We start from the raw sequence: 11,813 nt of genomic DNA on the forward strand, positions 1-11,813 counted from the left end.
TACTATCATATGCATCATATGCATCGTTTACGTTGTGTTAAGTAGGTATCGTGCCTGTTGAGGTAGGTATTGACTGTTGATCTGTATGTTACGGAGGTGCTAAGTATGTTCCAAAAACAAAGAAAACTCGGCTTTGATATCCCGAAAAGCACTGGGAACACGCGTAAAAAGGAAAACGACGAGAGGGGGAAGGCAACCCGTGCTAACGCTACAGCTATAACAAGCAAGCCCGACAGTCAAAGGAGACAAATATAACCAAGGTATGTATATGTACGAAAGACGGCGATCAGCCCTCGAGCGCGGAGCCGTGTCGCGTCAGCACTCCCTCGACATCGACATCGATATCGACGAATCTGGGCGCGACGGTCAGGTGAGGCGATGGGATAGGGCCGATAAGGAGCAAGAACAAGGGAACGTGGAGTGTACAGATGTGAGTTATGAGTGGGGGAAAAGCGCACAGCACTGCGAAAGCAATATAGCGAGGAGCGAGACCGAGACCGAGATAGTTTGGAAGGTGAGAGAGGGTACTAAAGACGAACTGAATAGATCGAAGAACGCGAGAGAGAACCGAAAGCGATATAGCGGAATAGAGATGCGATGATCGGGATGGAGTGAGACGGCAGCGACCTTCAAGAGCCCGTCGTTCGTCGCTCACGGTGCCTGCGTTTAGAGCGTGCGCCGGCGGATAAGTGAAGCGCCAGATGCACGCCCGTGGGAACCGGAATAGGCTCCTAGTATGTTCGAGGGACGCGTTCGGCGCATTGAGCGATCATCGAAGCGCCCAGTTACGGCTGACTCTTCCCAGCATCAGGGGGATCCAAGGTCCATGTCCATATCGGCGCCGTGGCCAGGTCTCGTCCCGAGATCGAGGACGGACTGGGTCGGAGCGAGTACCTGTGGCTGCGGCTGAGTCCTTTGCGGGTCCGAGGCAGTACTGGACGCCGCCGTCGTAGCAGTCGTAGACGAGAGCGCGGGAGGCGAGAACGTCGTCTTGCGCTTGCGCATCCCGCGGCGGGACTCGACAGGGTACTCGCACTTGAGGTGACGTCGTGCGCATTGGCTGGAGAAAGTTAGGGGAAATCGATCAGTCAGCGATCGGGCTCTCGTGAACAAGACAAGCGCTCGTGAGCGTGTAAAGCTCGGTAAAGGAAGGGGAGGAAAAGTAACAAAGAAAGAATGAGCCCCCGGTCCGACTTTGGCAAGCTGTGACCACGCAGAAACTATAAAGTTCGACGGGGGAAAAAGAAACAGGGATGAATAATCAAACGGGAGCCAAAATACCGGAAGCAGCAAAAGAGGCCTAAGTTTCACGGAAGCCCTCTGAAGCTTCTCCGTGATAAGAAAAGGGAAAGGAAGATGCAAGAGAAATACACAAGTGTCCACAAGCGCCCGTTGGCCAGTCTAACCCTAAACGTAAGCCGTGGAGCGGAAGCAATCCCGCACACCAGGCACGCCTCCGGGCCGGCTGACACGTCACGACGCAATGCTGTGCGTGCAAATGTGTGCGTGCGTGCAGGGTCGCGGAACCCCACAGCACATCGCACAGGGAAATGGAGAAAGTAAAAAAAAATGCGAAAAGGTGCAGAGAAAAAAATGCCCGACGTCCGGGCGAACAGACAGGAGGATGAATAGAATGATAGTGAATAGAATCAATGTAGTATGTCAAATGCTGCAGTCGAATGACCTCAACAGCCAGCGAGCCATGACAGCCCCAGACACGTCGCAAACAGGTCACAAAAGACTGGACGTTATAGTGCCACAGTTCAGGGGAAAAACACAGGGACGAAAAAGATGGAACGAACAAATCGAAGTCAGATGAACTGAGAAATGTACTCACTTGCACGTCTTGTCGTTGCTACCGGGCAGCGGCGGGCCGCATGCGATCTTGCGGCCTCGACAGAAGAGGCAGGCGAGTGCGGGCTTCTTTTCCGCGAGCTTGCGCGCGGAGGGGTTCGGGCTCAGCCGCACCTTGGGGGAGTTCGAGCGTGACCGCGAGCGGTGCTTGACATGGGCGTGGGTGTTGGGAGTCGACGCCCGCCGGCGGTGGACGCGAGAATGCGAATGCGAGTGTGAGTGCGAGTGGGGAAGGGAGGATGATGACGATGCTCCTGCGGACGTCGTTGGAGACATGGGCGAAATTGGGGAACCGATCAAGCTTGGGGTATCGGGCGACTCGGAGATGGGAGACGGAGAGGGCGCCAGTGCTGTCGTAAGAATCGTCGGACGCGGGGCCAGATGCGCCTGGCTGGGGACAACCAGAGGCTGATCGGGGGCGACCCACGTCGGTGTCATCCCCACGTCGCTTGGTGTCGGGGCAGGGCTCGTAATATTACCGCTCGTGGTTGGGGAGCGGTGTTCGCCAAAAAAAGAGCCTTGCTGCTCGAGGGGAGGGAGAGATCGGGCAGCCTCGCGGGCGGGAGAGTACGACTGGAATTGAGTGTGCGATATGGCGACGCCGGGCGGAGGACGTAGGGAATCCATGAGCGCCATCTTGGGCTCCGAGGCACCGCTGTCGACACTCTGAGAGAAGGTGCCGTAAGCAGGCGCTGGCGCTGATGCTGATGCCGGGGCTGACGTAGAGTAGGTGAATCTCGGGGTAGACGCATAATGATCCATCTGGGGAAACATAATGAAACACGTAAGCGATCGTCCTCTCTTGCGATGCTGGCGGAGATAACAGAATAAAAACAGGAATGGGTGTACCACAAACGGGCTAACGCAGTGATAGGAAGTGAAACGCAAAAATGAGCACACACCTGCTGTCCAGGATGATGCCAGCGCCACATCTCCGATGAGTCCGTGTCCATCCCTACCGGGGAGGTACACATTTCTTCAGCCTTGATGGAGTGTTCCTGATACTCGTGCTTGACTATCAAACCATATTCGGTCGCTTGAGCCTTAGCCGGCGGTTGGCCAAGACCGTGGGCGAGGGTGTAGGAAACGGTGATAGGGTACGTGTACGATCGGCCAGAGGGAGCGTAGTGCTCGGTGGGTGGGTACGGCCGTGGGGGCTCAGGGTGGGGAACGAGGCTGTAGTCGGCCCAGGGACCGTCGCTCGTCTCTGGACAAGGGACGAGTGTGGCGCTCTCGAGGTCGGAGTAAAGGTACGGTGTTTGATCGTAGAGGACCTGACTCTGTGGACATCCCTGCGAAGGCGAGTCATTTTTGCGGGCCCGATAAGAGGGAGGAAAAGACGTACGGTGGCTTGAACGGCAGCAGGATCGTAGTAGCCGCCGGTCTGTGGGTGGTAAAAAGCGGAGTCGACGTAGGAACCGTTCTGTTGATCGGCGTGAGTGGGCGCAGTGGATGGAAGAAGGAAGAGAGAAGATGTGGGGAAGAGAAGGGCTGGGCTTACCCCGGGCGTAGGAGACGGATCGGGGTGTGTGGCGAAGGGGAAGTGGTCGTCGTAGGCCGTGTCCATTCTTATTCTTGGATATTATTCCTCTTGTATGTTCGAGCTGTCCAGGTGCAGAGGGGATGGGACAAGAGGATTATGCGGGAGCAGAGGGCCGGGCTGTATGTGTTCTGCAGGCTGTTATATATCCAAGAAGGGGCATTCAAAATCAGGGCAGGAAGGACGACTTCCTTTTCCTTTCTTTCATCCTCTCGTCTCCAGCAGCTTGGCGCATCCGTGGGTAAAAATAACGAAGGGGCGAGGACAGGTCACTGTGTGACACTCGGCAACTTGACAAGCACTAGGCGGAGCTAATCCCAAAAAAGGTTGTTCACGTCAGCCGACCCGCCACACTGGCCCATCACGTTACCCGAACACACCGACCCGCTCGCTCGTTCTCTTCTCCTCTTCTGCCCCCGCCGCGAACCAGCAGGCGTTCCAACGAAAACCCAACAAGAAAAAGAAACGAGGCCAATCGCACGCTGCATCGCTAGGGACTGCTGCTTCCGGTTGCCCCCCGCTCTACGTTCCTCAATGCTGATCGTCGTTCTCTCGATGGGGATACACCATACAATATCTTCTTTTCGTTCGCGCCCTCTTTGCGAACATTCGCGGATCCAAAATCTCGATGCACAAATTTAGGCAAGAAAGAGAACTGCTTCTCCCTTTCCTTCATTTGACGTCGTGAACAACGATCAGCGTCGTACCACAGTCGTCGCCGCCAGAGAACGCAATGTGCTCTCCACATCGCTCGATGCCGATAGGCTCCTCAGCCTCCTGTATGTCACTCCACCGCACCGTGACCGTGGATGTGTTACAGATTCCTCACAGCGATTCCATCGGACCTGTGCATTCATCTCAGGGTGTCCTCACACGCACAACTGCTGCTCCACGCTGTGTCTGTCAGACCCGGACGGCTGGCCCGCTTCAAGCGGAGTGGGTCCACCTGATTGGCAAGCAGCTTTCTTCGATAGCAAAGACGTCGCTTACAACGACGATCGACGCGCTTCTCGAAAACCGAACGCTTGCCTCGCACTCAATTCAGTTCATACGCATACGTTTAAATGGATCGATTCGCGACTGATATGCTCTGATATGCACCTCAGATTAGCCTGGCAGAACCCCAGTTATGTCTCCCGAAGGCCCAGCTTCCCTCGCCTTCTCATGTCACACAATTACAAGTATTGTTTGGCGAACGAGCCAGCATTGCACATCTCGTCCATCACCGATTCTAGCGCACCATGCCATGGACCACGGGTGCGTGGCGTGCAGTGAGCTAGCGTGCCCCGACGCCTGCGCCGTAAACACGCATTCCCATGAGATCCCGGCGTCGTCGAACCTGAGCCACAGCAGAACGCCACCGGCGCCCTCTTTCCAATGTCAGTCGTCTTGCCTACCTTACGACATCGATAAGTCACCCGGGATCTTCTTGTCTTTATTTCCACTTTTCACAAACTATATCGCCCCACATCAGCCCGATCTCGGACATGGGATCAGCTCATATAAGATATGGTTAAAGTAAACGTGAATAGAGTGTGTTGTAAGTACCTAAGAGAGTAGACAACAGACACATATGAGATCACGCAGTTGCCTTTTTCTCTTAGTTTTAGGGTGATTTGAAGCGCCCCCTCGAAGCGTTCACATCGCCTATTCGGGTTAGTGACGAATCTACAGCACAGTCGAGTGTGATGGCACGACGATGTCGACAAACGCACCTGATACCTTTCAGCTGGGAAGAACCCGCAGCGCCTGCGGGAGGGCGGGAAAAAAAGAGGGCGCACGGACCGGGGTCCCGGAGGTTTGCCGACCAAGAAGTCCATGTTTGAATTGTGGGTCTTCGTGGCTCGCAGCGGGCATTCCGGCGCTGCGTCTGCACAGTCCTGCTGGTCCTGATCATCCTGTCACCCAAGGCTGCAGAACGTACAGCAACAGTTGATGAAAAGACCATTAGTACAAAAGCGAACAAGACAAAGAGAAAAAGCGGAAGCAAATCATGAGTGCATGAGTGATGAATCGATGATGAGGGGCTGGGCAATCGGGATGGGCAATCGGGGTGCCAGGATGAAGGATAAGCCCCCGTCCAGGCAACAGGTACCGGGGCAGTGGTACGTACTGGTCTCGGCCGCCATATTCAGCCATGATGATGATGATACGATGATGGTGATATGAGGGACGGCTCGCCTCGCCAGGCATCGATGACGCCTCAACTTGCCTCAAGAAGACCCTAGAAGAATTCCAGGGCCCTCTGGCCACCACCTTGTATGACGTGGAGCTCAAGAACGATTTACAGACGCCCTTCCGCATTGAGGAAAGCGCGCTCGTACGCTGAAGGGTTGGACGGCGCAGACATGCTCCATCACTGCCAACTGGCACTTCTAGCGTTTCTTTTGTGTGCTGTCGGTGCTGGCGTAATGTGCGATCTGAGGGGTTTTGGACAGGCCCTTTCGCCCGGAACGACCGGGCGGGTACGCCGAGCTCGAGGAACAGGCAACAGGTCACAGTCAACCGTCTTGCGCCCGCAGACGTGTCGCCGACGCCTACACAGGCTGCGCGGAGTTTGAGGCGGGCTGCTGAGCGATATCTGAGCTGTGGCTGATAGGTCGCGGGTCTCGAAAAACCGCGCTGTGCACGTCGGCAAGGGTCGACGTGGGGCACTGGCAGGGAAGCGCGACATGAAGGAGGCAGACGCGAAAGAATCGAACTTTCATCAACATGTGTGACGCGTGATGGATGGTATTATCGAGAAGAGGGGAGGAAAAAGCGAGAAGTAAGAGAACAGAAAAAAATGCTTCCGCGGAAGCATTCGTGAGCCGACACTGGGGTATTTTTGACAGCTTGACAGGTGAAGCCAAATCATTGCCGAGTGCCTTGACATGCCGAAGGGTTGGTGCATCTCCATCTCGCTTTCGAGCACTATTAATCGTTGTTTCTTGTCCAGCGGTAGTTGGGCACGCATGCGCGCAACGCGAAGCAGGGGAGAGGACAGGTGAGGAGGGAGCGCGCGGCGCACGCGCTGAGCAAGACGAAGAAGGTCAAATGGAAAAAAAGACGCCAATCCGTCCCCGCGCACAATCTCCTCGCGACGCTAGGGGCTTCCGGACCATGTTTGTTGTGGGCAGCTTTGGATGTGTGGGCGAAACGCCGACACAGGTAAGCGACGGTTTGACAACCGCTTACATTTTTATTACTTTCATTGCCACTAAATTGAACACTATTCCATTGAAATGATGACCCGTGTCACGGCACTTGCAGCAAGGCGGGACTTCCGAAGATGCGGGTCGAGTGCACTTGGAAGTTGAACGCTCAACGTTCAACTCGGAATCCTCACTTCGCCGGCAGGCAAGAGGATGGATCACCTTCGGTCACACACATCGTCGGCCCTGAGAGAAACACACCGCCGTGACCCGGGTCGTCTCTGCAAGGCTGCAGCACCCGCCGCAGAGAACTCCTAAGTTGCCCCTTGAGCTTGGTACGACGTGACAGTTCCGCACCGCATGTTCCGAGAAATCCACTCACGCCCATATGCATAACACAGACCGAGTACTCAAGCCCATCCTGGAGCCCCACAGACATCGATCGTGCATCGGCGGTAAAAAAAGTCCGGGGACGTGGATCCGTGGTCCAAGTCGTTGCCTCAAGGTGAGTAACGACAGCTTCATCTATCTTTTATCAGACCTTGCGCCACATACATCTGAACACTAATACATCCAAGTGATCGTATGTTGTAGCACCACCATCGCGGTCGCCATCGTTGAGCTCGGAACTTCCCGCATCCATTTACGCAGACTGCTGGCCCTAGCACCAATTCGCAAGGTTTCCATGCGGACATACCCACCTTTCGGTAACGATCAGGCGCGGTAAAGGATCACTGGGCAGTCAGCGACGCCTGTTCCGGGCTCGTACCGTCTCCGCCTCGTTGCCTCGTGAGCATCTGACCGGGCCTGCCTTGCGAAAAGCAACCGACAAGCGCCACAACTTCTTGCAGTACGCAAAATTAGCTCATGGCCTACGCAATGTGCATACCCTATCCATAGAGCTGCGTGCAGGGACTACCGGCGCCTAATTAAACTATCCTTGCGAGCTAAAAAGCGTAAACCTCTAGCGAAACCATCGCGGTTACACCAGTGCTTCACCAGATATTCTACACTCCTCCCTGCACCCTCAAAATCAAACCAGCTCAACCGGTCCATCGCAAGTAAGCAACGTACATGCCCCTATATGTCCACCGCACAAGCCATGGGTAAAAACAGGCTGAGGAAGTGCGGGCGTGCTGGATGTTAGTGATGGCTGAGCGCGGTCATGTGCGCACTTGGGCAATGGGCATGGCTTTGAAGCATGGGAAAATAAACGAAGACGCCGAATGGGCTCGAAAGCTTATCCAGAGCATAATTAGTGTTAGGTTTGCGCGCGCGCGATGTATGGTTGGACGAAGACGTAATTAATCTAGTATGGATGGCACCCTATGATGTGCTGTACTGCCAGTGGGGGAGAAATGGAAGATGTGGGGTAATATATCCGTCGAAAGTTCAGCGTCGAATGAAGAGGATTGTTCGAGTTAGCGTCGACCTTCCGCAACGAGCATCAGGATGGTAGTGTTCGGGGGCAAGGAACGGTTCACAGTCTCGAAACGTCAGTCAAGGCATTGGACGGGAGACCAGTCCTTGCAGCGTCACAGGGCAGTCCAGTCCGTTTCATGCGGGATCACTTTCCCAGGCATAGGCACGCAGCAGCACGCGAAGAGGTCGTATAAAGGAATCGACGATCGTCCACGTCGACGCTGGTGGCCATGCTTCTGACCGATGATGTCCTCCTCTTGTTGATGCCGTGAGTGTCATGCCTATGATGCTCTTAATGCCCATGATGCCATATGACGACGCCTTAGAAGAGTCGTCATGTTCCCTTGCCTTGCCGTGCCCCGCAAGATTAGCCTCGGTGACTTGACGCTGCTTCTTCGAAGGCTCAAACCTTCCAATGACGGCCCGAAATGCCATATCACATGTCCTCAAGCCCTCTATGATTTAAGCGAGTACGAGGGTGGACTGCGCACCATTGCGTTGTTCGAATTCCGATGATTGAAACAGCATCATGAACGAAGCACGCCTGCCATGCAAAAGTTCGTGCCGACGACACGACCCGACGTCGTCTGCGACAAATGATGGAGATGCACTAATGAGAATAAAGACGGCACAGCGACACAATTGAAACCATTGTCGGACGCCGAAACCGGAGCCACGGCACAGGGCTCAACGCTATCAAACCCTCAGCGTTAGAGCGCCGCATGATATCCCCAAGTCCGCGGGCCTCCGCGTCGACGCTCACAGACGCCAGCCCCGATGGGCGTTGGGACCTGTCACGATGTGAGGATTGGACAAATCTAAGTCCCGGCGCATATGCCGAGATCCCGGTGCTTGCGAACGCACGGTACGATTTAAATGCGGACGAAATGAACGCCTACATGTACCCCGAAAAAGCAGAATGAGCAAAGAAGCTTTGCGCAGGAGATCCGTGTTATCGGGCAGAGAGCGCTGAACGAGTGTCAGACGCAGATCGGGCGATGATCCTGTATCAATCCGATTTTGCCATGGACAGCCTCACCGCACTCATAAATCTCTGGTGATCCGGGCATGGCACATACATCCAAAGGAAATGTGATCAAAGACACTGACGTGCGCGTGTCACGTAACTCACGTTGTTATTTAGGACTTGCGATAATCCCCGACATGGAAGAGGCTCCCGAGATAGTGGTTACACTTGTTCCCGATTAGCAAGGACATACTGTACGTACGACATCGGCCATCGACCACTGAGTGGCTCTCTACATAGTGTCCTGCGCCTCGGGGAACTCGATCGCCTCGGTCGTACGGGCGGCCTCGCCATAGGTGAGCACGCCGACGTAGGGCATGACATTGTACTTCAGCGAGTAATGCGCCGGTGGGACATCCCTAAACAAAAGAGCAGGTAACGCGCATCAGTCAGATCGATCATCGATGGTCAAAGTGGGGGCGAAAGAGTCAGCGAAAGGTCCGAGATGGACAGAAAAGGGGAGATGTAAAAGTGAACTGGCTGGGGAAGGATGGAAAGGTAAACGCTTAAAGCAATAAAAGGAAGCAAGAGCCGATGGTGAGGAGGCGGATAAGGCAAGCGAGCTTCCTCGACGGTAACAATTGACTCGATAATGCAAGCGCGTAGACGTCTGATGAGAGCATCCGAGCATACAGGGCTTAGCTCGCAGAATGGGGGCAGATATGAAAAATGGATGAAATACGATATAGTTGAGAGGGCGTGAGTTTCCAAAAAGAGATTCACTTGACAATGTACGATGTGCGAAGGGAGGAAAGCATATGAACACAGGAAATGATAGTGTCGGCGGAGCAAGCGGAAGCATCGGAACGTGACATGAAGGGCAGAGACAAAAAAAGAATCGACGAATAAGGGTTGACATGAATGCGCACTTGAACGATTTGGCCAGGTCCTTGAACTTGTATTTGTTCTTTCCTTGCACGTTAATCACTGCGTCTTCTTTCCGGCGCACGATACGGTCCCAGATGACCACATCATTCTTCACCTGAAATGCAGTGGTCAGTTTATCTCGGTTCACAATGAAGCCCAATGCGAGATGAATGGCGAGCAAGGGCAAAGAATGTAGAGAGAAGTGGGGATATGAACTGCGCCCGAGGAGTAGACCGCGCACTGGGAGGGCAGTAACAAAGAACAAGCCCAGACCAGAAAGGGTATGGATTATACCGGTGACTGAGATGACACGCACTCCTTTGACGTTCTCGTACTCCGCCTCCAGGTAAAGGAAAAGTTGTTTTGTGTTCCAGTTGAAGAGGGGTGTCAAGTCTATATGCGTGACCGGGGAAAGAAAGACCGATGAGCGCAAGGACATCACAGAATCGATTTTAATCAATGTATCCAGGACAAAAAGACGAATGGACGTGCCTGCAGTTACATTGAAGTTGACGAACGCGAACTCGCGAGTCCGCCGAGGATACCGCCGCTCCTTGCCAGGGTGGCTGTCGTCGTTGAGCGTCAGAGCACCACCCCACACTCGCATCAAGCCATTGAGTGACTTACACTCGTATTGAGTTGATAGAAAGTTCGCCCTTGGGGTCGGCAGTGTAGATGAGAGAGGAGAGCGCGATGGTGCCTAGGAGGACCATCACACATGTCGACAGGAGCGCAGTGAGGCCGTTGATGCGTGCGTAAATGCTGTGCATAGTGACTCAGACTACGTTTGCTCGTCCTGGAACGTCTAGAGGCTGGAGGTAGTGCGAGGAGTCGGAGGGCGTGTCGCGCTGAGCGAGTTTTGGGTGAGCAGGAGGAGCGTTCGTGGAGGAGCGACACGACAGCGACACGTGAGACGCACGACGGCGACGGCAGCTCACTTTCTATTTATAGATATCGGCCGGCGTGGAAGGCACGTCAACATGACGCGCCTCAGCCACGCCTTGGATCTTGATATCATCCTCACAGCTTGTCGCTGCCTCCGCCGGCATGCAAAGCTTAGCCTCCTTCCCAAGGAGCATCCATGGCAATCATTTAGTGATATCAGACAGCTGCTCGTACCGCCCTCGAACGATACATCCTCTTCCACAGCATATATGGATGGCCTTCAACATCGCCGGCGGTCTGACACGACCGAATATCCTCGAATACCGTCGCATCAGGTAGATCGGTAAGTAATGAACGTACATCTCTCCACCTAAGGCTAGCGTCCGAAGCCCATTCATGTACTTTATCAGGCGCCACCTTCCTATCATTGCAGCAAGCCTGGATAGTGCAGTCATTATGCCGCCGGCGTAGTTAGGTCACTATCAATCTATCTCAATGAGCAGTCACAAATCACACAATGGCCATGCTTCGGTGATGATATCCATGCTAGGCTAGCGTGCAAGCATCCACTGGGGCGACTTCCCTGGAGCGCCCATACCAGAGCTAGAGCTTTATCATTGTACGCTAGCGCGTCGGCGGCCGTGCGATATGAACCAAGTTTGATGTCATTACGCAGCAGGTACGTTGAGAGATAGCTTCGCATCAACAACGGCTTACGTCCCAATTATCTTGCGAAACCATCTCATTCTACCGTATAGCAGCCTTCTATTGGTTCGTCTTGTTGCATTCCGCTCTCGCCGTTGGCTTCTGTGACTGATATCCATGTTCTACCAACGGAATACCCGCCCACTCGGGAGGATATGCTTGTTCATCGACTCTTCGGTTGTATGTTCTACGTTCTTCACGCCTGAATATCATGGCTCCACAGTACCATCTTCTGGCTCTGATAGTCCCGCAACTTTCTGATTGAACATATGTAATCCCAGAAGCACCGCGGCTTAACACCCAATTTCATTTTACCGCCCATGGTCATAGTCTTGGTGTTCATTTATACCATGGTCATGATACCGTATAGCCTGGTTTG

At 54.1% G+C, this 11,813-nt stretch overlaps 3 protein-coding genes across 3 annotated transcripts; 1 reads left to right on the forward strand and 2 right to left on the reverse strand.

Moving 5' to 3' along the window:
- Positions 1-30: 30 nt before the first annotated feature.
- On the reverse strand, positions 31-3,421 carry CONPUDRAFT_164428 (uncharacterized protein; the record flags this gene model as incomplete). Its single annotated transcript, XM_007769046.1, has 5 exons — positions 31-1,060; positions 1,838-2,616; positions 2,757-3,146; positions 3,200-3,277; positions 3,356-3,421. The coding sequence occupies 5 exons, from the start codon at positions 3,419-3,421 to the stop codon at positions 808-810; spliced, it is 1,566 nt and encodes a 521-aa protein (XP_007767236.1). The 3' UTR covers positions 31-807.
- Positions 3,422-5,413: 1,992 nt separating this feature from the next.
- On the forward strand, positions 5,414-7,255 carry CONPUDRAFT_72038 (uncharacterized protein; the record flags this gene model as incomplete). The annotated part of the gene is made up of 8 exons (XM_007768293.1): positions 5,414-5,485; positions 5,565-5,714; positions 5,833-5,859; positions 5,994-6,199; positions 6,333-6,380; positions 6,484-6,544; positions 6,930-7,033; positions 7,123-7,255. 8 exons carry the CDS (start codon positions 5,414-5,416, stop codon positions 7,253-7,255), a joined length of 801 nt encoding a protein of 266 aa, XP_007766483.1.
- Positions 7,256-9,131: 1,876 nt separating this feature from the next.
- On the reverse strand, positions 9,132-10,695 carry CONPUDRAFT_81409 (signal peptidase 22 kDa subunit). Its single transcript, XM_007768387.1, has 5 exons — positions 10,472-10,695; positions 10,337-10,410; positions 10,161-10,237; positions 9,847-9,959; positions 9,132-9,336 (listed from the first exon to the last, which is right to left on the reverse strand). Exons 1-5 carry the CDS (start codon positions 10,612-10,614, stop codon positions 9,210-9,212), a joined length of 534 nt encoding a protein of 177 aa, XP_007766577.1. The 5' UTR covers positions 10,615-10,695; the 3' UTR covers positions 9,132-9,209.
- Positions 10,696-11,813: the final 1,118 nt, after the last annotated feature.

This window comes from Coniophora puteana (genome assembly GCF_000271625.1).
Source record: "Coniophora puteana RWD-64-598 SS2 unplaced genomic scaffold CONPUscaffold_4, whole genome shotgun sequence".
Taxonomy (NCBI): domain Eukaryota; kingdom Fungi; phylum Basidiomycota; class Agaricomycetes; order Boletales; family Coniophoraceae; genus Coniophora; species Coniophora puteana.